The sequence below is a fragment of the Phyllostomus discolor genome, chromosome 8, assembly GCF_004126475.2.
Source record: "Phyllostomus discolor isolate MPI-MPIP mPhyDis1 chromosome 8, mPhyDis1.pri.v3, whole genome shotgun sequence".
Taxonomy (NCBI): domain Eukaryota; kingdom Metazoa; phylum Chordata; class Mammalia; order Chiroptera; family Phyllostomidae; genus Phyllostomus; species Phyllostomus discolor.
In genome coordinates, this window is record NC_040910.2 from 45616479 (window position 1) to 45638547 (window position 22069).

The following is a 22069-nucleotide window of genomic DNA, read 5'->3' on the forward strand; positions in this document are numbered from 1 at the left end:
TACTTCTGTGTTGATCTTATTTCCAAATAAGGTCACATTGTGAGGTCCTAAAGGTTAGGACTTCAATATATCTTTAGGGAGGGGACACAGTTCGATTCATAACACCTCCCAAATAAACCTCTTGTGCTTGAACCTTTGTCTGGGGCTTCCCAAATTAAGACAAGTCCCCCATCCAACACAACCCCTGGGGTCTCTTCTCGTTGCCAAGTGTGGGGACTCGGTTGGCCGGCTTTGAGTTTCCTCCGGCAAGGGCAGGGCCGCTGCTTTCCTGGACCCACCTGGGCCCTGCTCTCATGCTCTGCCCTCTGCCAGCCCTGCCCGGGCCTGTGCTAGGTCACCCCTTGCTCCGTCGAGCCACAAGCAGGCCCAGTATCTGGAATCTACTTGTGCAGATTCAAGTCACGATAGCCGTGGACATGGCCTTGCCAGTTGCTGGCTCAGAGACCCATGGGGGGAGTCTAGACATGCCTGCCCCAAGTGTCTTAGAATCCACAGGCTCAGATGCCAAATGGATGCCGCTTGCCCAAGTGGGCGGGGCCTTACAATCCCAACAAGTCATTTCTTCCCTTAGCATCACTGAAATCCATTTGTGTGTCCTGTGATTATTTGTTGAGCACCTATGCGTGCTGGAAAACAGGTGATTGGGGACACTGCAATGAAGATGACGGACAAAAAATCCCACCTGATAGGGAAGATAGACGTGAACAATAAACATGATAAACAACAAAATACTCAGGAAGTGGGAGATAGTAAGCTGATGCATAACATGGGACATAGTGACATGCCTTTGGGGACAAAAGCAGCACAAGAGGACAAGTGATGCATAGATGGGGGCTAGTCTAAGCCAGGAAATCAGAGAAGGCTCCTTGAAAGAGGCGGCATTTCACAGAAGGAGGGAGCCAGGCAGACATTTGGGGAAGGGTGTTCTTGGCAGAGGGAACAGCAGCAGCTCACCTACATGGCATATTCAGACCCTTTCCAGGCTTTCCCATTTTTTCTTTGTCTCTTCTTTCCCACTTGGCTCTCTAGTTAAAGTGCCTTTTGGAAAAAGCCTAGCCCAACGAATCAACAATGCAGTCAAACATTTACATCAGGATGTGCACCCAGCGTTATTCGTAAACAGAGAACACAACTGGAAGCAACTAGTTACCATATGGTCCCTCCATAAGATGAAATAGCACGCTGTCATTAAAAATCATCTGTTGGGAGAGTATTTGAGGATGTGGGGAAATGCTCACCATATAATGATAAATGAGAGGAATTGATTTTAATCCTCACCTGAGGATATGTTTATTGGTTTTAGAGAGAGGAGAGTGAGAGAGAAACATTGATTGGTTGTTCCCGCCCCAACTAGGGATCGAATCTACAACCTAGGTGTGTGCCCTGACCAGGAATTGAACCTGCAACCTTTTGGTGTTTGGGACAACACTCCAACCAACCGAGCCATCCAGCCGAGGCTCAAAATATTTTTAAAAACAGATCTTTGGAGTGATTTCAAAGTGTAACACATCGCCAGCAGGACCCGGTGACGGGTCAGGTGACTCCTGTCACTTTATCCGTTGTAAAGCGTAAAAGAATTTGTGTGATATCTGTAAACTATGTGATTTCTGTTGGTGATGAGTGTTACCAGTTCTGTCCAGACTGCTGCCATTGGTGCCTCCCTTCATAATGGAAGAAAATGCCCATTTCCTGTGGAAATGTGGGAAGTAAAGGATGGACTTTTTTCTATTCAAACTCACAGACTCCTTGAATTCTGTCCTCAGGAGCCCCAAGGATTTGCCCCACCACCAACAGCTGAGACTGAGGGAATCTCACAAGTGGCTTCTCCAGTTGCTGTGTCTAGAAAACCCTCAGAGGAGGTGATAGTTTAGGTGACAGGTGGGGTCCTCATGATGTCAGTAATGCCTTTACAGCAAGAGACACTGGAGAACTGAACGTGTGCATCTCTGTCTCTGTCTCTCTCCTCCTCCTCTTCTCTCTCCCGCCTCTCTGCGCTTTTCTCTGTTTCTCTCACTCTCACTCTCTCTTTCTTTCTCCCTCTCTCCACTGATGTTAATTAAGAAGGCAACAAAATGGTGCTTAGTTGGTGATTACAAACATATGTCCCTTGACAGATGGCCAGTAATGGTTGAAGCTGATCTTTGCCCTAAACCCTTTTTCATTCATAGATGTTCTTTTTGGCCAGTCTCAAAGTGTCAGATTTGGGGGCACTGTAGATCACACACTCAACAACACACCCTTGTTGGATGCGTGCTGTGCGCAGGCACTCTTGGGCACTGAGGATATGCAGTGAGCAGAGGTGACAAAAATCCCCATTTGCGGGGAATGGACATTTTAGTGGGGGAAACAAGTAATCAATAAGATAATTAAGGAATGCATATTTTTATATATTCATTTTCATTTGTAGATGTAAAGGGCAGGTAATATCTTGACTATTTCTGGCTTTGTGGGCCACGCAGTCTCGTTGGCAGCTACTCCTCCTTCTGCCGTAGCACAGTAGCAGCTGCAGAGAGAATGCATAGTGAGTGGCCATGGCTGTGTGACAAAAACAGGTGGCTGTATGGTGCTGACTCCCGTGTTAGAAAATGATTAAAGTTCAGGAGAAAAATAAAATGGTGCAGGGGGTGTGGATCATCAAGGTGAGAGGCTACATACAGTTCTTCCTCTAGGACCTGAAGGAGGGAAAGGGAGCCATACGTGAGGGTAGAGAGACCCAGGCCGACATCCAGTGCAAAAGTCCTGAGGCTGGGGTGAGCTTGGCATTTGTGAGACGCAGCAAGACAGCCGTGTAGCTGGAAGGGAGTAAGGGCTGGAGGGAACGGATGCGGCCAGGGGCGGTGAGACATCTCATAGGCAGAGAGACACTATAATGTATGGTTCAGACTGGTACAACTTTGAGAGCAAAGGGGGAAAGGAGGACTTGAAGCGTATTCAGCAGGCATTGTGTGGTCTATAACAGGTACAGACTGAGACGTGCGACCTTCCTCGTGGCCACCGTGGGCCTTTGTCTCTTTCACAGTCAGAGCTACCCCACTTTCATTTCCTATGCCTGGAATCGGGTGTTCTCCTGAGCTGAGTATTTTTTTTACATCCTCTATATTTTTTCTGAATGAACCATGCTAAAAAAAAATCAGAGGAAAATAAACCATGAAACAGAAGGCACTTAAGGATTTTACTGGGACTCAGCCATTAATTTGTTTGACGAGTATTTATTGAGCGCTTGCGAAGCGCCAGGCGCCACACTAGGCTCCGGCAGTGCTGGAACGAACCGGCACCTCCCCTCTCCTTGCCGGCTCTCACAAGCCAGTCATTATAAACATAAAGGACCCTGTAAGTGCAGCCAAGGGGTGAAGTAGGAAAAGAGCCAGTTACAGGCCGGAAGGACTGGTCTAGCCCCAGCCCTGCCATCCACACCCTTGTGAACCAGGCAGTCGTGCTGCCTCTCTCAGCCTCAGTTTCCCCATCCACTAGGTGTGGTGGTTATAAGGATCAAGGGTGTTTTGTCAGCTCGGAAGGGTTCTACGGAAGCGACTGTGGGTATCCCACCTGCCTCTCCACTCCCAGGAAAACTGCCTGATCGTCGGAACATGGGGGAAGTACTTTTCCCTGCCATTGGTATTATTTAAACAATCTACCCACAGTGACCTCGGGATTATGTGCATTCACCACGCAGCTGACACTTAGTGAGCACCTACTGTGTGCTGAGTGTTGTTCTGGGCACTGGGCAGCTGGTGTTTTAAGGAGCAGAGGAGCTGTAAACAAGTAAATGTGTAAATCAGCAACCGATTCACAGTGTGAAACATGCCTGGTTGTGTTACAGGTTGGGAGGGGGCTTGGTGGGGCTGCAGGCTGAGGCAGAAGGAGGAATCAGCCAAGCCAAGATCTAGGGGAAACTGGGCTCCAAGTAGAGGCTCAGAGAATGGAAATGACTAGCTTGTTGTAATCTTGAACTTCACCTTTTTGGGTGCCAGCTTCTTCATCAGACATACAGAAGATGTCCCTTCCCCCCACCTGCCTTATGAGATCCACATAAAGGTCAATGAGAAAGTGACATTTGAGAAATACCCGAAGGAGATGAAGAAGCAAACTAGGGAAGTATCTGGGTGTATCAGTCAGGAAAGCTAGGTTATGCTGCAGTAACAAACATCCTCAGAGTCTGATTTTAACAGCGAATGTCTTTTCCTGCTCTCACTATCCACCCAGCATAGGTTGAAAGTGGTAGAGAAGGGGGCTCTGCTCAACTTAGTCGCTTGGGACCCAGCTAATGGAGCAGCCACCACATAGAGCTTTGCCACCTGCTGTCCTAAAATGAAAGAGAGCCCTGGAAGGTTTCACACTGACAGTTCAGGGTTCTGGTCCAAAAATAACACAGGTATTTCCACTCACTCCTCATTGGCCAGCATTTATCACATGGCCCTCATCCCACCACAGTGAAACTGGGAAGGGCCACCCAGCCACAGCACCAGAAACGTGTAGTGACCTCACTAAGGGGTGCAGCATTCCAGGCACTGGAATTCTTTTAAGCTTTTGGAAGAAAGACAAGGAGATCTTGAGAGCACACCCTTTCCAGTGTTACTAATTTCGACAAGTGAGCAAGTTTCCCAACCCCTTCCTCCTGCCTGCACCCAGACTCGCGCACGCTCCCCGCCCCCCGAGCCCCCAGACCGACGAAACGCAGCAGGGAGGCTGTGTCCCCACATTCTTCTGCTGCCGTCGCAGGAGGGCTGTGGCAGCTCCAGTCTTCCCGTTTTGGAAATACGTTTCCCATTCTGCTCCTGAGCAAACCCCAGGGAAAGCCCACCTCCTACTTCAAAAAAAAACAAAACACATCTTACTGAAGTAAAATAAACACACAGGCGTAGAGAAAGCCCCACACATCCTAAGTGAGGAGCTTGATGGGTCAGAAGATGCCTCTGCAAGCTGAACGAGTGCCGGCAAACCCCCAGATGCCAGGGACAGGCCTGCCAGATGCGCCCTCGAGGATCCCGGAAGGAACCGGCCCTGCCGACACCTTGAGCTCGGACTTCTGGCCTCCAGACTGTGAAGCAATAAATTCCCATCGTCTGAGCCACCAGCTTGTGGTGCTTTGTCCGCAGCCACAGGAAACTCACGCATCACGTCACCCTGCCCTGGCAGCACGCGAGGGCTCCGGGTCCTCCACAGACTTACCCGCGACGGAGGACTAACACTTTTAATTACTGATTAGCACTGCTCTGTAATGATTGGTCAGCAGCACTTTCAAGGAAAGATGTTACTCAAAAGGGGGGAAATGTAAACAATACTATAAACAGAGCCCCTTTAAACCGGAGCCAGAGCTGCCACGTCTCGTGCCTCAGGCCTCTGGGATGTGGACTCGGGCAGGTTACCTGTGGGCTGGGCCACAGCAGCCTTGCCCCCAAAGAACTGATTGCAGAGATGGCAAGAAAGCATATTATGACTGCTGGACTGGTGTCTTCCAGGAAGCTTTACAACACCTCTTTTCCCACATCAGGCAGAACGTATGCTCTCTCTCGCCCTGAACTTTGCCCCTCTTTCAGCAGGAAATAACTGGAAGTCATCGCCATGTTCCCAAAACTAGAGGAATATAACTATACCACATAGCGAACCAATTAAAACTTCTATCCCTCATCTTAGCCAGGCTGTTCAGTTGGTTGAAGCGCCGTCCCATACACCAAAAGGTTGCAGGTTCGATCCCCGGTCAGGTCATGTACGGGAGACAGTTGACAAACATTTCTCTCTCACATCAATAAAAACATATTCTCGGGTGAGGATTAAAAAAAATTCTTCCCCTGGCTGGTAGGGCTCAGTGGACTGAGCACCAGCCTGCAAACCAGAGGGCTGCCAGTTTGATTCCCAGTCAGGGCACATGCCTGAGTTACGGGCCAGGTCCCCAGCAGGGGCACACAAGAGGCAACCACACATTAATGTTTCTCTTCCTCTCTTCCTCCCTTTCTTCCCCTCTCTCTAAAAATAAGTAGATTAATTTTTTTTAAAAAGTACACTTTGGCTGAGAGAATAGAAAACTATTGCCAGTTAAGTACAAAACAATGATAGCTTAAGCAATGGCGATAGTCACAAGATGTTTAGCTTCTGCTTCAAAGATGCCAGTGATGCACCGTTATGAGGTACTTTGCAGCATCTGTTGATTCTTCAATTCAGCATCCCTTGTTCTCACAATATAATTTTGTGTTGCTGATACACTGTTTCCTTGCCAAGCAGGCCATAACTCCAGGCCCACAATGAAAATTTGTAAGTTTGTTTTGCAGGAGTAAATGCCTTTAACAAAGCTGTGACCAGCCCTGGCCTGGTTGCTCAGTTGGTTGGAGCGTCATCCTGTACGCCAAAAGGTTGTGGGCTGAATCCCCGGTCGGGGCGCATATGGCAGGCAACCAGTCGATGTTTCTCTCTCTCTCTCTCTCCCTTTCTCTCTCTCCCTTTCTCTCTCTCTCGCTCTCTCTCTCCCCTTCTAAAATCAGCAAACGTATTTTTTTAAAAAAGAAAGCTGTGACCAGCTGCTGACACCCAGGAATCCGATACTTGAAGGCCTTATCTCTAAGGAAACACAGCCTTCTCTCTCAGTTGCCTGAACTCCCCTCCCCAGGAACTCCCCCTCCCCTACTCCCTAGCTGCCAACAAAACAAAACAAAACAAAACAAAACAAAAAACCTGCCTACTTTTGCTTTTGAGGGGATGAATTTGAGAGATCTTGCTTTCCTGTCTTGCCAGTTCCACTTTGGCAGAATTGAAGAAACCTTTCTCTATCGCCAAGTACCCCTGTCTCTACGTTTTGGTCTCCTAGCGCATGTACCTAGCACAGGTTCATGAACCTGAATTTGGGGAGGTGATTCAGTAACAGTCTGGCATTGTTGGTCTTTCTCTGTCTTCTTTTTTGAATTTACGGAAATTAGCCTACACCTAGTTAGTTCCAGGGGGATGTGGTGCCGTCGGGCTGGCGGCAGGCTTCCCTGGCAGCTACCAACGAGAGCACCCAGGTGCATCGCTGCATGCACACAAACTCCCCAACCCCTCCACCCCCCAACCGGAACCCCAGACAGATTGGGGAGGGTCTGGGCATCCAATGGAAAGGTTGCCCCTTCTATAATCTTGCTTCCTTTACACCGCAGCTCTTGAAAACAGGATTCCACATATAAAATGCCTAGGGACACTTCTGCAGAAAGACATTTACTCCAGGAAAGAGAGGAGACAGTCACTTTCTCCCCATGGAAAGCGCTTCCCTGGTGCATCAGTGCGTCTCACCTCCACCCCTGGCAGCCCATCAGAATACTTAAGGAAGATGAGAGACAGAGAGAGATGCATGGTAGCCCCAAGCCGGGAACAACCCACGTCCCTCGTCCCTCGCCCCTGGTGAGGAGAACGGCTGAGCAGGCTGCAGCACACCCTGCGGTGCAGGCTGCCGAGCTTGAGTGAGTCACAGAAGCATTGTGCTGAGTGCAGGAAGCCACCCTGGCTGTGTGCAGTCTGAGTCATTCACGTGCAGCCCCAGAGGCAGAAAACTGGCCTCTGCCGACAGAGAGCAGGTTAGCCGGGTGCAGGTCTGGAGGTGGCAGTGGACTGCGAAACCCACGAGGCATGTCTTGAGGTGATGGAACTGTGGTTCCAGCTTGGAAACGTTCGTCAGAACACACTGAAATGCACACACTTGGCATGGGTGCACTTTACTGTGTGTAAATTGTACCTCAATAAAGTTGATTTTTTTTTAATATGGATGTTCAGGATCCACCAGAGACCAATTATCAAATTCTCAGGGCCAGGGCTGGGGTCTGGACATCCGTGTTACTTGGAAGTTCTCCAGGTGGAAATTACTTGAAGCCGGAGATGCGAACCACTTAGTCTTTCTCGTTAGCCTTTCTGCTGGGCAACAGCAGCACTGAGTGCGCTTCTAAAGGTGAGCTTTCAAACCATGGGTGGGAGCCGCACATCCCGCAGACGCCCCAGAGCTGGTGGCCCACCAGAAGGCCCCCTCCTCTGGCTGCGGGTGCCGAGGCTTCCCTAGCACAGAGGTGAAGCCCAGAGGCTCTGGGGCCCAGTTTCCTGATTAAGTCCCCTGTCCACTGTCTAGCCCTGTGACCTTGCCTGGCAATTTTATCTTTCTGGGCCTCAGTTTCCTCAATTGTAAAATGAGTGTGATGATAGCCTAGGGGTATGATGAGGATTAAATGCGCAAATACAAACAATGTGCTTAGAAAATTCCCTAGTATACAGCAAGTACTCTGTCAGTGCTGGGTCTTTCTCTCTCTGTCTCTGTCTGTCTCTCTCTCTCTCTCCCTCTCTCCTTGATCTTCCTCCCCTCTTCTAACTTCCTTCTTGCTACAGTGTTCTGTCCTCCGTATCAGAGAAGAATGTTCTGTTTGTAGACTTCTCCCCCCTTGAAAGTTGATCTGGGCGCTTCCAGAATTTCTGTGGTTGACAGTGAGGAAGCTGAAGATACAGGAGGAAAAGGCTCACTGCCCTGCCACCTGCCTTGGTGGTCTCAGCCAGCTGTCAGCGCCTGCCATCAGGCCCCTCCTCTCAGGGGAGAGTGACCATGTCAAAAAGGAAGGAGCGGGGGGCTCGTTTCTTCATTTCGATGGGCTTTGGTTTTTCATTCTCCTCTTGGAGTCTCCTGAGTGTCCTGCTGGTTACCAGGTCCTCCAAGGGCTACAGGGTTAGGAGGGGCCTTCGTCCTTCCGGGGGTGCCCCTGGGTTCCCCCCACTGCTCCGTCCTGTGCTACATGTACCTCCTGGGCTGCCAGACTCCAGGGCTCCACAGATTAAAGACATTTGGGAAATGGAACCCCGAGAGCACCAGAACTCCCCCCACCCCCACCTGTCTAGTCAGACCTGAGGCCCACTCAGTGTTCACCTGCCTTCCTTCCCTCCTTCCCACCCACAGAGCAACGACGCCTCAGGGAACACTTGGAACTGGTTGTACTTCATCCCCCTCATCATCATCGGCTCCTTTTTTATGCTGAACCTCGTACTGGGTGTGCTGTCCGGGTAAGTCTTCGCCACTCTCCCACCCCTCTCCCCCTTGTCATCTCCTTCCTGGGAAGAGACCATCAAAGCTTTGTTTTCATTCTCCAGACAGAGAACAGGCTTCTTGCCTTGGGTTAGCCAGGCAGCTGTGAGCAAGCCACGTGCAGGTGCGCAGGTTGGCGCTGTTGGGGGAACCCAGCCGAGGGACTCGTAGGGGCCGATATCCAGCCCAGACTTGACTCACCACAGCTTGTCCCTGGCATTGAGCCACCTGCTCCCAGGGGAAGGGGGCTGCTTTCCAGTGCAGACCTCTCACTCATAAGGTTTTCCCAGATTTTCAGACCCACAACCCACCAATGAGAGAATTCTATAGAGCTTTATTTTCTATAGTTGAAAAACTAATAGGTTGGGTTTCCAAATGTATAATTATAGCTTACAGTCAGGCATGTGTTTCCATGGTACATATAGTTCTCCATCCCCAGGATTGACTTTTTGGCTTACTCATAAGTGAGTTTCATTTTTCTTACCAACAAGAAGTCTGGGGACTGGTATGGGGGCTCCATGGTGCCATTAGGGACCCCAGTTCCTTCTAGTTTTCTACTCTTGACATCTTTACCAGAGACTTTAATTTTATGGCTGCCTCATAGTCTCAAGGCAGCTGCCTCACACTCCCAAGATGGTCACCCCACATTCCAAACAGGAAGAGGAGGGACATGTATCTGGGCTGTGAGGCTGCTGCAGAAACCATCAGCTCATGGTTGTTGACCTAACTGAAAATGGCTGAAAATGTCGTGTCGCCAGGAGCACAAAGAATGAGCCTGGAGCGTGCAGCCCGCAGTGCATGCCCTGGCATGGCTTACGGTTTTGAAGTTGGCAGGAAATGTGGGAAGCTGGCAGAGACACCCACTCCTAGAATATTCTGATTTCCTCCCAGAAGACTGATTCCAGTTGTTGAAATCCTCTGCCCTCCAGAAATTTCTGAACCTCCAAATACACACACACAGAGACTCCCTAAAATTTCTAAAACAGCCAATCCTGGCTTTTTTGTGCTTTCTGTGCTTGTGCAGGGAGTTTGCCAAAGAAAGGGAGCGGGTGGAAAACCGGCGGGCTTTTCTGAAGCTGAGGCGGCAGCAGCAGATCGAACGAGAGCTCAATGGGTACATGGAGTGGATCTCGAAAGCAGGTGAGGCCCTTTCACCCAGGGCCCAGGAACCGGCATTCCAGGCCGTGGCGCACACAGACGATCGCGCGTGCCGTTTGGAGATGGGTGAGGGACACGTAATGATGGGAAGAGAAAGAGAGCCGAACTGGCAGTCCCAGGTTTTAGCAACAAGAATCCAGAATGTAATAACAAAGCTTTTGCGATAAAGCCAGGACAGGACATTGCACAGTGGCTGCGTGCTCCAGAAACAGACTGGGGTTTACATCGCAGCGCTGTCACCTCCTCGCAGTGCACCTCACCTCCCTGTGCCTCGGTGTCCCCAGCTGCTGAAGATAATGACAGTGCCCACCTCATCGGGCTGTTGGAAACTCAGTGAGATGACCCGAGCTGAGTCGCTCAGGGAGAGCAGTGCCTGACGCACAGCGAGCACGTGCTCAGAAAACACTGTGCGGCGCCCACGTGTGCCGGCCACTGCCCTGGGCACTGAGGATGCTGCAGTGAACAAGACACCAAACCCCTGTCCACGGGGCTCTTACATTCTAGTGAGAGAGGCAGAAAAGAAAGGCGTAGAATGTTGGGTGCTGCTCAATGCTAAGAACAAAAATAAATCAGGGTAGCCCTCACCAGTGTGACTCAGTTGGTTGGCCGTCATCCCACAAAGTGAAAGGTTGCTGGTTCGGCTCCTGGTCAAGGCACATGCCTGGGTTATGGGTTCAGTCCCTGGTTGGGGTGCACATGCTTCTCTCCCTCTCCCTTCCCTCTCTCTCAAAAATAAATAAGTAATTTTTTTTTAAATCAGAGTAGGAGGCAGAAAAATGGTCAGAGGAGGCAGGGTGATCAGAGAGGGTCTCTGTGAGGCGCTGACATCTGAGCAGAGATGCGAAAGATGTGAAGAAGGAAACATGTGGATGTCTAGAGGAGGGGGGTTCCAGGCAGAGGGAAGAGCAAATGCAAAGGCCCTGAGCTAGGAGCAGAGTTGAGTCATAGCGAGGAAGCCAGTGTGGCTGGAGCCAAGGGAAGGGGAGAGCAGGAGGAGGGGAAGGCAGGGAAGTAGCAGGGACTGGATCAGGCACAGCCTTACAAGCTACGGTAAGCTACGATGCTGGTTTTTATTTTGAGGGAGGTGGGGATAATTTGGCTATTGCTACCTTTGCTGAAGTGCAGCCAGGAGTTGAAATAACTGAGCGACGTGGCTCTGGCTGATTGAGCTGCTGCCATGAACAAGAGGGGAGAGGGGGTGGCCGGGCAGGCCCTCCCCCTTGGTGGCCCAAGGGAGCCCATCCCCAGGAGAGTCCTCCAGACACTAGAGCTTAACTCTGTGCTCTTCCTCCTCAGAAGAGGTGATCCTCGCCGAGGATGAAACCGACGGGGAGCAGAGGCATCCCTTTGATGGTAACTGCTCGGAGCCTGGCTCTGGGTGGGTCCCAGGGGAGATGGGGGAACAGGCCTCTTGGTCCTAAGGGGTGTTCATGGGGTGGATGTTCAGGGTCCAGGTGGTGCCAAGAACAAATGTGAGACTGGGTCAGGGCCAGGGAGACATGGGGAACGGCAGCGGTCTGCTCCCTTGAGGGGTTTCAGGACCTCGGCAGAGTGTGCGCCGTCTGGCCTGCCCTTTCTGCCAGAACCACGTGCCCTACTGCTGCTCATGCCTCCTCCTTTCTCATCTGCAAAGTGGGCACAACTGGAATAACACCTGCTTCACTGGGTTGTTTGAGAGGGTTACATTGATTCTTCCGAATAGAATGCCTAGAACAGTGCCCAGCTCAGGGTCAGCATCCTTTGTGTTTGCTACATTTAAGAAAATTAATAATAATAATTTCACCAAGAATCCAGTTTACTCTTAAGGACAGTTGTCTCATGTGTCAGAAACTTGGCTAGATAGGACACGTTCTGATTGAAAATACTGGGAGTTAGAGCTGGAACTCCATCCCCCGTGAGGCGGGGGCAGTGTCCGAGTCACTTCGTTGGAAATGGATGCCACAGCTCACTGTGCCCTGGAGAGCTCCTGGGGGAGCGGGTGGAGACCCACTGAGGGAGGGCACCCACAGTCCCAGCCCACCCGGCAGGTATGCCAAAGTCACGGGGTGGGCTGTGTTCATAGGGGTCACTGTATGTCCAGTCTCAGGGCTCCCAGATGGGACACAGTGGTGAGATCCCAGACGTAGTCCTAATGAGACTTGATTCTTATCTTTCCCCCTTGAGCAAAGCCATGTGACCTCCCTGCGCCCCAGCCTGCACGTCCGTGAAGTGGGCAGACTGTTACTTCCCACCAAACTGGATTGCCGTGAGGGCTAAGTCCAGTGACACCTAGAATGTTCCTGGCAGAGCGCCTCGCCCTGGGGACACACTTGGTCGATATCGTTGCTATCGCAGAAAGGGTCACGTCTTTTTCTCTTGCCATGTTTCCATTGTTGGAGCTCTGCGGAGAGCCACCATAAAGAAGAGCAAGACAGACCTGCTCAACCCCGAGGAGGCTGAAGATCAGCTGGCCGATATCGCCTCTGTGGGTGAGTCCCTCCCGCTTATCGCTGATCGCCCCAGAGGCGGAAGCTGAAGGCTTCGCACCAGGTTGCCTGTCCTGGGCCCACGGCCGATGATGGAGTAACAACAGTGCCTGTCTTCCAGTGTCGTTGGGACGTTGGACTGAATGGTCCACAGTAAGCATTTAGAACAGCGCCTGGTGAAAAATACACTGCCAATAATGTTGCCTGACATTACTCATTCATCATTCATGATGGTATGATACATTCATCATTCATGATAATATTATTATTCATCAGGATTCATTAAAGGGCTGCTCTTATTAGGTGCCCAGTTGTGAACAAGACAGAGACCACATCCCTCCCACGTGGAGCTTGCCATTCGATGCAAGACAGAGATATTAAACAGACGGTTAAACAACTAAACCTGTTGCCATAATGGCACTACAGAGGAGACACTCTGAGCTTGGCCTGCCTTGGGAGTGGGTGTGGTCAGGGAATCCTTCCTGGAGGAGGTGACATTGAAGCAGAGAACTGAAGGCTGGGTAAGAGTTCACCATGACAGTGCCAGCAGAGAAAAGCATGTAAAGGCTGCACTCAGACTGTTACCATTGGTTATCACACAGGGCAGAATTTGAAGTGGGAGGGGACTCTTACCCTTGTCCTGCCAACCCATCTTGATTGAGACTGTGTTGCTTTTGACCTCCAAGGAGAATATCTTATTTTTGGAAATAAGGTTTTAAAATTCCAAGGATGAATGAGGTGGTTGGAGAGCATCCAGGCAGAGGAGATACCACACAACTCAAAGGCAGAAAGCATCTGGGCTGATGGGGGGACTGTGCATCTGGAGCAGAGAGGAAGAAAGGGCGGGAGAAGGGGGAGGGAAGAAGAAAGGGAGGGAGAGAATTCAATATATACACCTTTCTAACACACTGGCCCCCCCCTTACACTTCGCTCGTTTCATTCGACCCTCCTTTGCCCCCTTGCTGCTGAGTGCTGCGCTCCGCAAGGGGGGCTGCGCTGGGGTTGCTTCCCAGTGGCTGGTGTGTAGCGTTGGAGCCGTTTCCAGTGTTTGCTCGTGCGAGGAGCACTGCTGTGAACATTTATGTACAATTACTGCCCCCCCCCTTGGGCGTGTTTCCTTGGGGATAATTATAGGATCAAAGATATTAACAGCTTTTCAACTCATTACTCACAGAGCCCTTCTGAGTTTCAAAAACACTGAACCCATTTATAAACCTGCCAAGAACCCATCCATTCACGGATTCCCCCCTCAACCATTGCATGTTACCCATTTCATTTCCTTTCCCAGTGAAGTCGGTTCGTAATGATACCTTAAAGCTTGTTTTCATTTGCATTTTTAATCTCTAGCCAGACGCTCTTTCCTTTAATGATGAACTCGTTCTGTTCCCACTTGTGGCTGCATCTGTCTCCCTCCCTCGGGCAAGTTCAGGGGCTGCAGCGCCCCGTTGGTGCTCAGTGTGCTTGGTCAGTCACGCCTGCACTGCGCTTTCCCAATGAGGTTGCCTCTGCCTTGTCATCTGTTTTGTTATATTCTGATAGGTAACCTTTTTTGTTCATATCACATTTATTAAATGCCAGGCACTGAAAAAAACTAGGGCACCCAAGTCAGGATCTTCTCTATGAGTAAGACTAGATACTTGCTCTTAATAAATAGGGAGATATTATTTTTCATCAGTCATTTGAAAGAAGATAAAAAATGGCACTTACCTGGTATCAGTGAGGATGTGAGGAAGTGGACATTGTCATATACCATTAGCATGAGTGACATTTGCTATGTATGGTTTGGCTTTGTTTAAATAATTTGTAATTGTTTAATTCTACATGCTTATGTTCTTTGACGTAGGATTTCCACTTCAAAGCACTTCTTCATGCGTGCAAAAGATCTGTGCACTGCTCTGTTCAGCAGCATGGTTTCTGGTGTTCAAAAAAATAAAAACCAGAAAGAACACACGTGCTCAAAGATGGGAAGATAGTTAAAGAAATGACATGCGGGGGGAATGCTATGCAGCCAGGAAAAAGAACAAGGTTGCTACTGGCATGGAAAGATGATTGAAATAATAGTTTTCATTGGAAAAAGGGAGTTGCACAACATAATGTAAAATGTATGATCTGTTTTAAAGACAGTATTGAAGAGTGTGCTGGTGTAAAACACATCCAAAGTGGTAGAGAATTTTTATAAAAGTTTATTTGAGCCAAACTGATGACATTGTCAGGAAGCAAGATCCCAAGTGCTTTGAAGAATGGCAGGTTGCAGCTTCTTTCATCCATTTGAGATTAAGGAGGAAAAGTAGGAAGAATTACATGGAGGTGACAGAAGGCAAGACGGGGATTGGATTAAAGGATAGTTATCAAGACTGTGTGCTCCTCTGAGGGTGGTCGTGCCTCCAAGGAGTCTGAGAAAGATGTATCTCAAAGGTCTGTTAACCTAGATGCACAAAAACAATGGGTGCACAGGGCTTGCTTAAGGCAGAGCTGAACCTTTTACTAAAGCTGTGTGCCTGGGGTGTGACTACTCTCCATGATCTGCCTAGGTAGAAATTCATGATCAGATCACCCTGTGAGGTTGCCTTTGGTTAGATTTATTACAGTACCCTTCTCTTGTCCACAAGCATAAGAGGTACTTACAAGATTTGCAAATTGGAGGATTGGAAGGGATTTTCTTGTTTTAGGTGATATTTTTCTGGAATGTGCAAATTAGTGGCATGTGGTACTTTTGAAATTAGAAAAATAATTAGGTAAGCTTAAAGTTACTTAAAAACAGTGGAGACTAATTATAAGGAATCTCTTGGCTATTCAGGGCAGGGAAGAATTTGTCTGGTGGAAAAGCAATGGAAGGAGGTATTTCTAAACTGGGCTTTACATGGAATGGGGAGAGTATGTTAGTTCTCAAGAGCCACCATACTAAAATAGCACAGACTGGTTGGTTTAAACAACAAATACTTATTTTCTCACAGTTCTGGAGACAGGAGGTTTGAGACCGAGGCATCGGCAGGGTTGGTTTCTCCTGAAGCCCCTCTCCTTGGCTTGAAGATGGTCGTCTTCTCCCTTCACATCATCTTCCCTCTGTGTGATCACTTGTCTGTCCTAATCTCCTCTTCTTATCAGGACACCAGTTGCACTGCCTGGGTAGCTCAGTTTGTTAGAGCATTGTCTGGATACACCAAGGTCGCAGGTTCAATCCCCAGTCAGGGCATGTGCAAGAATCAACTAATGAATGCATAAATAAGCAGAACAACAAATCAATGTTTCTCTCTCTCTAAAAATCAATTGTTTTAATGTTAAAAAAAGAACATTAGTCATACTGGCTTAATGCCCAACCTAATGACCTCATTTCAATTTAGTTACCTCTTTCAAGGCCTTGTCTCCAAATACATCACATTCCAAGGTCCTGGGGGTTAGGACTTCAACCCAGGGACTCAGTGGGACACAGTTCAGCCCATCACAGGGGGTGAGCCAGGAAGCCATGAGAGATATGCATGGAGGGCTTGTCTGTGGGAGGCCCTGCTCGTTAACTTGTGGCTGACATAAGAAGACTTGCTGCTTGGAGAACCCAGGTTTCAGGCTGGTGTTAGTGAACGTGTGATGAGAGGACAATCAGGAACTGGAGTACGAAGCTGTCAGATTGCATGGGGCCTGCCGGTGTCCTGGGCACCTGTTAAGAAAGCAGGTGGCTTTCAGCGTTCTACACGCATCCGGAACACAGGCAGTGACTTGGTCTCCAGGGACTGGGTCTGCTGCTGACAAGCCCGCCAACACCCAGCACTGTGGCCTGGAAGCTCAGAAATGCACAGGAAGTGGCCCGTTCCGGCCAGTGGTTTCCTAAACCACCTGGAAAGAGACCTCTGGAACTATCTTTACCTTTACTTATTCCTGTAAAAAAATAGAATAATAATAGTAACAATTCCAGTGAATCGTTAAATCAGTTGATAAACACATTGTAAAGCAGCCTAATTTATAGTTGATGAACTTGCAGAACTTCAGTCGTTTAAAGGAAATGCTGAGCCATGACTGGAAGCTTCCACCACAACACTTTCTATAGAAAAATCAGGTTTTAATGATGCAAGTTCCACGTGGCCTGTTCGTTTCCTGGGGCCCCGTCACAAAGTGCCACAAACTGGGCTTGAAACAGCAGGGAGTCATTCTCTCGCAGCCCGGGGTCCGGAGGGCCGGCCAGCGTCACGGCGTGGCGGGTCTGTGCAGCTCCGGAGGCTCCGGGGGAGACTCCGCTCCACACTTTTCTCTTAGCGCCTCATGGTGTCAGCAGTCCTTGGCAATGTTTGCTTGTATGTGCATCGTGCATCCTTCCAGCCTCTTCCTCTCTCATCATGGGGTCTTCTCCTGTGAGTCGCTGTGTCTCTTCTCTTATAAGGGCCTGCTCATTGGAGTTAGGGTCCCTCTGATCCAGTCTGACCTCATCTCAGCTTGATGTCAGTCACCAAGAACTTCCAAATAAGGTCACAGTCCCACATACCAGGGTGAGGACTTCAGCACCTCTTGGAGGGACACAGTTCAACCCACAACTCGGGCAGCACCTATCCCAATTTACAGAGAATTTTAAGGGCACCTATATTGCCAAAAATCCCCAGATTAAGCCTTGATGGTGACATACTGCTGTCCTCACCACAGAACTTTCCAGACTGGTACTGGCCTCCTCTGGCTCTTGACTCCTTGTGAATGTGACTTGAATTGAGATGAGTTTCTTAATAACATACTAGATTTGGAAATTTTGGGCCCCTCAAAAGAATGTAAAATCTGTATTGCACAAGTACAATATATTTGTATGTTGATTCCATATTGAAATTATAATATTTTGGAAATATTGGGCTTCTTAAAATACTTTATTAAAATTATTTTTAAAAGCTGAGGATTGGCTACAATTACAATTCCAGACCACAGAGAAAAAGTCGACACAGGAATGCAGAGAAAAGCGGAGCGTGGGTCAAAGTGAATGTGAAATGCAATCAATGCAGGTGACAGAATGCAGCTAGTGTGGGGGACGGCACATAGTAGGTGTTCAGTTAATATTCACTTCCCTCTCCCTTCCCGGTGAGCCGCAGGCCTTTCGGGGGCAGGGTATGTCTCAAAGCCTGGTAATCAGGAAAGACTTCCTCAGTGAGTTGGCATGTAGACTGTCTTAACTTCAGCTCTTGGGGCTCCATAGGGGACTTTAGGCCTGATAACCATGAAATGCCAGCCTCATACTAAGCTGTAGTAACCCAGTGATTCCTTCCAACAGCCCTGTGAAGGGAGAGTGTGGTTGTGCCGGTTTATAGATGGAGACACTAGAGTCCTAAGGTACAAGGTGACTTGCCCAAGGTCACTCACCAGTTGCAGGTGGAGCCAGGTTTTCAGTGTGCCTCCATCAGGAGTGGAGGTCTCAGGGCTCTTGCCCACTGTGAGATCTCTCTCTCTCTCTCTCTCTCTCTCGATACTGATAGAACATCCCTCCCTGTCCCTGAGACCTCGAAGAATCTCATTCCTCTTTGCCACGACCTGTGGATGCCTGCAGGTCTGAGCCCATCTTTGGGAGCAGCAGGGACCAGAAATACCCCAACTGGGAGGGGCCATGTGGAGTTTCCCTGGGGTTTCCAAGTCCTATGGTGTCAAGCAGGTGATGGACATGAAGGGAGGGTCCAGGCCCTGGGCCTGGCCACTGCTGCCAGGTGGGACTGTGGCCCCTCCCCACGGCCATGTGTTCCAGGAGTGAGTGCAGTGTGATGACCGAGAACACGGGCTCTGAACTGACTCAGTACTTCTTAACAGTTACAGACCCCCTCAGCCCCCGTCTCCTTCGCTGTGAAACGGGATTAACACCGGTCCCTGCTCTCTGTGGTTGCAATGAGGGGCGAGCAGATTTGTGGAGGACGTATCCCCACTGTGCCTGGGGCCTGCTAAATGTCCAGCACAAGTCACCTATTATCTTCTTTCATGAGAATCTGAAATCTACATTTTTATGGAAAATCTTCCAGTTTTTAAATGTAGACCAATAATTTCAACTGTTACAAACTCAAGGTAAACCAGTATGGCCCCTGGGGGGCCAACTCGCAGCCTCTGTCTAGAATTTTGCTGGTAGGAGGTGGCGTCCTACAAGATGGGTGCTGTGCCTGGCTTCTGGGATGGGCCTGATGGACATGCTGGATGGGTGGACAGGTGAACAGAAAAATGAAGGAATAGATGAATGAACAAATGAATGAATGGATGAATGAAGGAGCAAAAGTACAGACCAATGAATGAATAAATAAATGCACTGATGAATGAAATAAGTACACTAATGAATGAACAAACTGATGAATAAATGAAAGAATGGATGAACCAATGAAGAACAATAAATAAACAAATGAATGCAATTGAAGGTTTCCAGGAAGAGGTATTTTAGAAGATACAATGAACACCCAGAACTGAGTTCTGACCCTCCTCCTGAACCTGCCCCTCACAGTGGATGGCAGCTCTGTCCCTCCAAGTGTCTAAGCTAAAATCCCGAGCTCCTCCCTCCCTCTTACACCCACTCTGATCCATCAGTAAGTGCTGAAGTTTACCTTAAATGATATATCTCAAATCTGCCTACTCTTTATTCTTCTCAGCCAGGACAGTGTCCAGCTTCCATCATCATTTGCCTGGACTAGGACAGTAGCCTCCTATAGCTCCTGCCTGAGCCCTGAGCATCCACTTCCTCCCACAGCAGCCAGAGGGCGCCTCTGAGCACCTGTGTGAGGGCACATCCCTCCTTTCAGAACCCTCCATGACTCTCACCTTACTCAGAGCAAAAGTCCTTCCTGAGCACACAAGGCCCTCCATAACCTACCTTGTCACCTACCTGCCCTCTCTCCCTACCCTTTCTGCTCCTCAGCCATTCCACTGCAGCCATACTATCCTTGTGCTGTTTGCCAAATATGTCAGACAGGCACATTCCTGCCTCAGGACCTTTGCACTTGCTGTCTACACAACCTAAGATACTAAGGTGACTTAGGTCAACACCTTAACCTTGAACACTTGATTTAATATTTAAGTCTGCCCTGTGGTCCCTCTGGGGCTCCCAAGCCCCTTATTCTGCTCTACTTTTAATTTTTTCAGAGGACTTTTCACCTTTCATTACACTGTTAACTATTTTATTATATTGTGGTTGCTGTCTGTCTCCCCCACTGGAGCGCCAGTCCCAGGAGGGTAAGGCTCTGTCTGTTAACGAGAGTATTCTGAGCAGAGCCTGGAACAGACCCTGGCACACAGTAAGGGCTTCATAGATGCTTAAGAGCAAAAACATGTACAGGCAGAGAGCACAACTGGTTCATTACTCAGTGATCATTTCTAAAGTCAAGAGTCCATGGAAAACAAGGGTCCTACCCCTGCTTCCTCCTGGAGGCTTTCCAGGCATGCTCCATGCAGCTCTGCTTTCCACCCCTGCACTGGGGGGTCCCAAGCAGAGGCTCCTGCCCCATCCTGCCCTGCGGCATGACCCCCCGAGTCATCAGACGTCACCAAGAGGGGGAGACACAGGAGGTTGGCTCTGGCAACGAGAGCCATCAGGCTCCCTACTGACACCCCAAGTTCTCATTGGTTATTTCAAGTACCATTATTTCCAGGGACATCTTCTCATCGCTCCATCTCTGGAGAGCTAAGGTCTTGGGTCACGATGGTTCCCGTGGGCCAGAGGGCTCGTTGGAGAGGTTAAGGGACGCCCTGGCCACAGTCCCCGCCCGGGCCGCGCTTAGGTTCCTCTCCTCCACAGGAACCCCTGACATTTTCCACCCTTTCCCCGGCAGGGTCTCCCTTTGCCCGAGCCAGCATTAAAAGTGCCAAGCTGGAGAACTCGACCTTTTTTCACAAAAAGGAGAGGAGGGTGCGTTTCTACATCCGCCGCATGGTCAAAACTCAGGCCTTCTACTGGACTGTGCTCAGTCTGGTAGCCCTCAACACGCTGTGTGTTGCCATCGTCCACTACAACCAGCCCGAGTGGCTCTCCGACTTCCTCTGTGAGTACCACCCGGCCCGCCCCCACCGGCTCCCTGACCCCTTCCTCACGCCTCTTGTCCAGTTCTCTTTCTCCGGCAGTATGTGTTCCTTCTGTGGTCCCAATGAGGACCAAAAGAAGGAACTAACTGGGATTCCACTGAATTTGCCTTTTCGTTTGGCCACGTCTACAGCTGGGTTTGATGCCAGTGTTGCTGCTGCCACAATGACCGGCCCCATCTTTTTGGGGCCTGAAAGCTGGAAGCTGGAATTTGGGCCACCAGACACTTCTGTGATCCCTTTCTGAGAGAGAGACATAGGGGTGCTGGAGAAGAAGGTGTTGGGAGAGGGGACAGAGAGAGGCAGAGGGCACAAGACAGAGATAAAATCATACATGTAATGTCTAGGCGCATCTCTGGGAGTGTTCAAATAAGTAGTTTGTGGTTGAGAGATGGGGATGCCTTAAGGACAAAAAGTGGCCTCGTTTTTTCTGCTCATTTCTGACTCTGCTTCTCCCTCTTCTGTCAAACCTTCTGCTTCTTCCCCTTTCCTCTGCTGCTCACTTTGGTTTCCTTGTGTCTGGGATTCATTCCTAGAAGATCCCTTCCAACAAATGTAACAGCATCTTGTTCCCTCAGTGGGTGCCAGGACCCCCAAGGCTTTTGCCCTTCTGGGCCTGTTCCCAGGTTCCAGGAATTAGCATGAGATATCAAAATTGATGGCCAGGTGGGATTGAGGAGAAGCAGTGAAAAGGATGAGACCTTTGACCAGGATGGAAAAAGTAAAGAGCTCTGAGAAATCAACAAGAGTAGTGGCTGGGCAGTGAGGAAGGCAAGTGCATGCCCCAGCTCCGGTTTGTGGGCCCTGAGTGAGGACCTCACAAACCATTTGGCCTGTGGCTGCCCTCCCCCTGCATCTGCTGGCCTGTCTGACTTGGGTCTATGGATTCTCTGCCCTTCTGGCACTGTTCAGAATTGACCCAGACAGCTACTGGAGACAGTTGGGTCTTCACCTAGGGAAGCCTAGGAGCCTGGCCCAGGTCACTGTCTCCTTGTACCCCTCGTTGTTTCCAGTCATGTTGGCTGACCTTCCCAGGACACCCCCCTGGGGCCAGTTCTCCTTCCAAGAGCCCTGACCTAGTTCCAACCTTAGTAATTGCATTTAGTCCCCCTGGAGTCTCTTACAAATGAGGACTCTCTACTTCTAGTCTTCACCTCCTCTGATAGTCTATTTTTAATTGGCCATATTCTCCCCAGTAATCACCTTGCTCTGTCTGTCCTGGTTCAGGAAGAGAGGGTTGGAACTTTCTGCCCTGGACCTCTGTGTCAGTAAAGCTCCTTTATTTATCCCCAGTTGAGAAAACAGACACAGAGAAGTTAAGTAACTTGCCCAGGGTCACACAGCTAGTTTGAGATTTGAACTCAGACTCCAAGCTGTCTGATGGCAGATCCCTGCCCTGACCACCAGATGACCTGGATTCTCA

General features: G+C 49.6%; 1 protein-coding gene across 3 annotated transcripts in view; it reads left to right on the forward strand.

Annotated features, from left to right (window-relative positions):
- CACNA1A (calcium voltage-gated channel subunit alpha1 A) overlaps positions 1–22069 on the forward strand; it is a 289195-nt gene that overhangs the window by 187023 nt on the left and 80103 nt on the right. For all 3 annotated transcript variants that reach the window (XM_036032406.1, XM_036032405.1, XM_036032407.1), the window contains exons 9-13: positions 8894–8997; positions 10044–10159; positions 11474–11530; positions 12553–12645; positions 20400–20609. In XM_036032406.1, coding sequence (XP_035888299.1) covers positions 8894–8997; positions 10044–10159; positions 11474–11530; positions 12553–12645; positions 20400–20609 — 580 coding nt within the window. The remainder of the gene's footprint in view (positions 1–8893; positions 8998–10043; positions 10160–11473; positions 11531–12552; positions 12646–20399; positions 20610–22069) is intronic.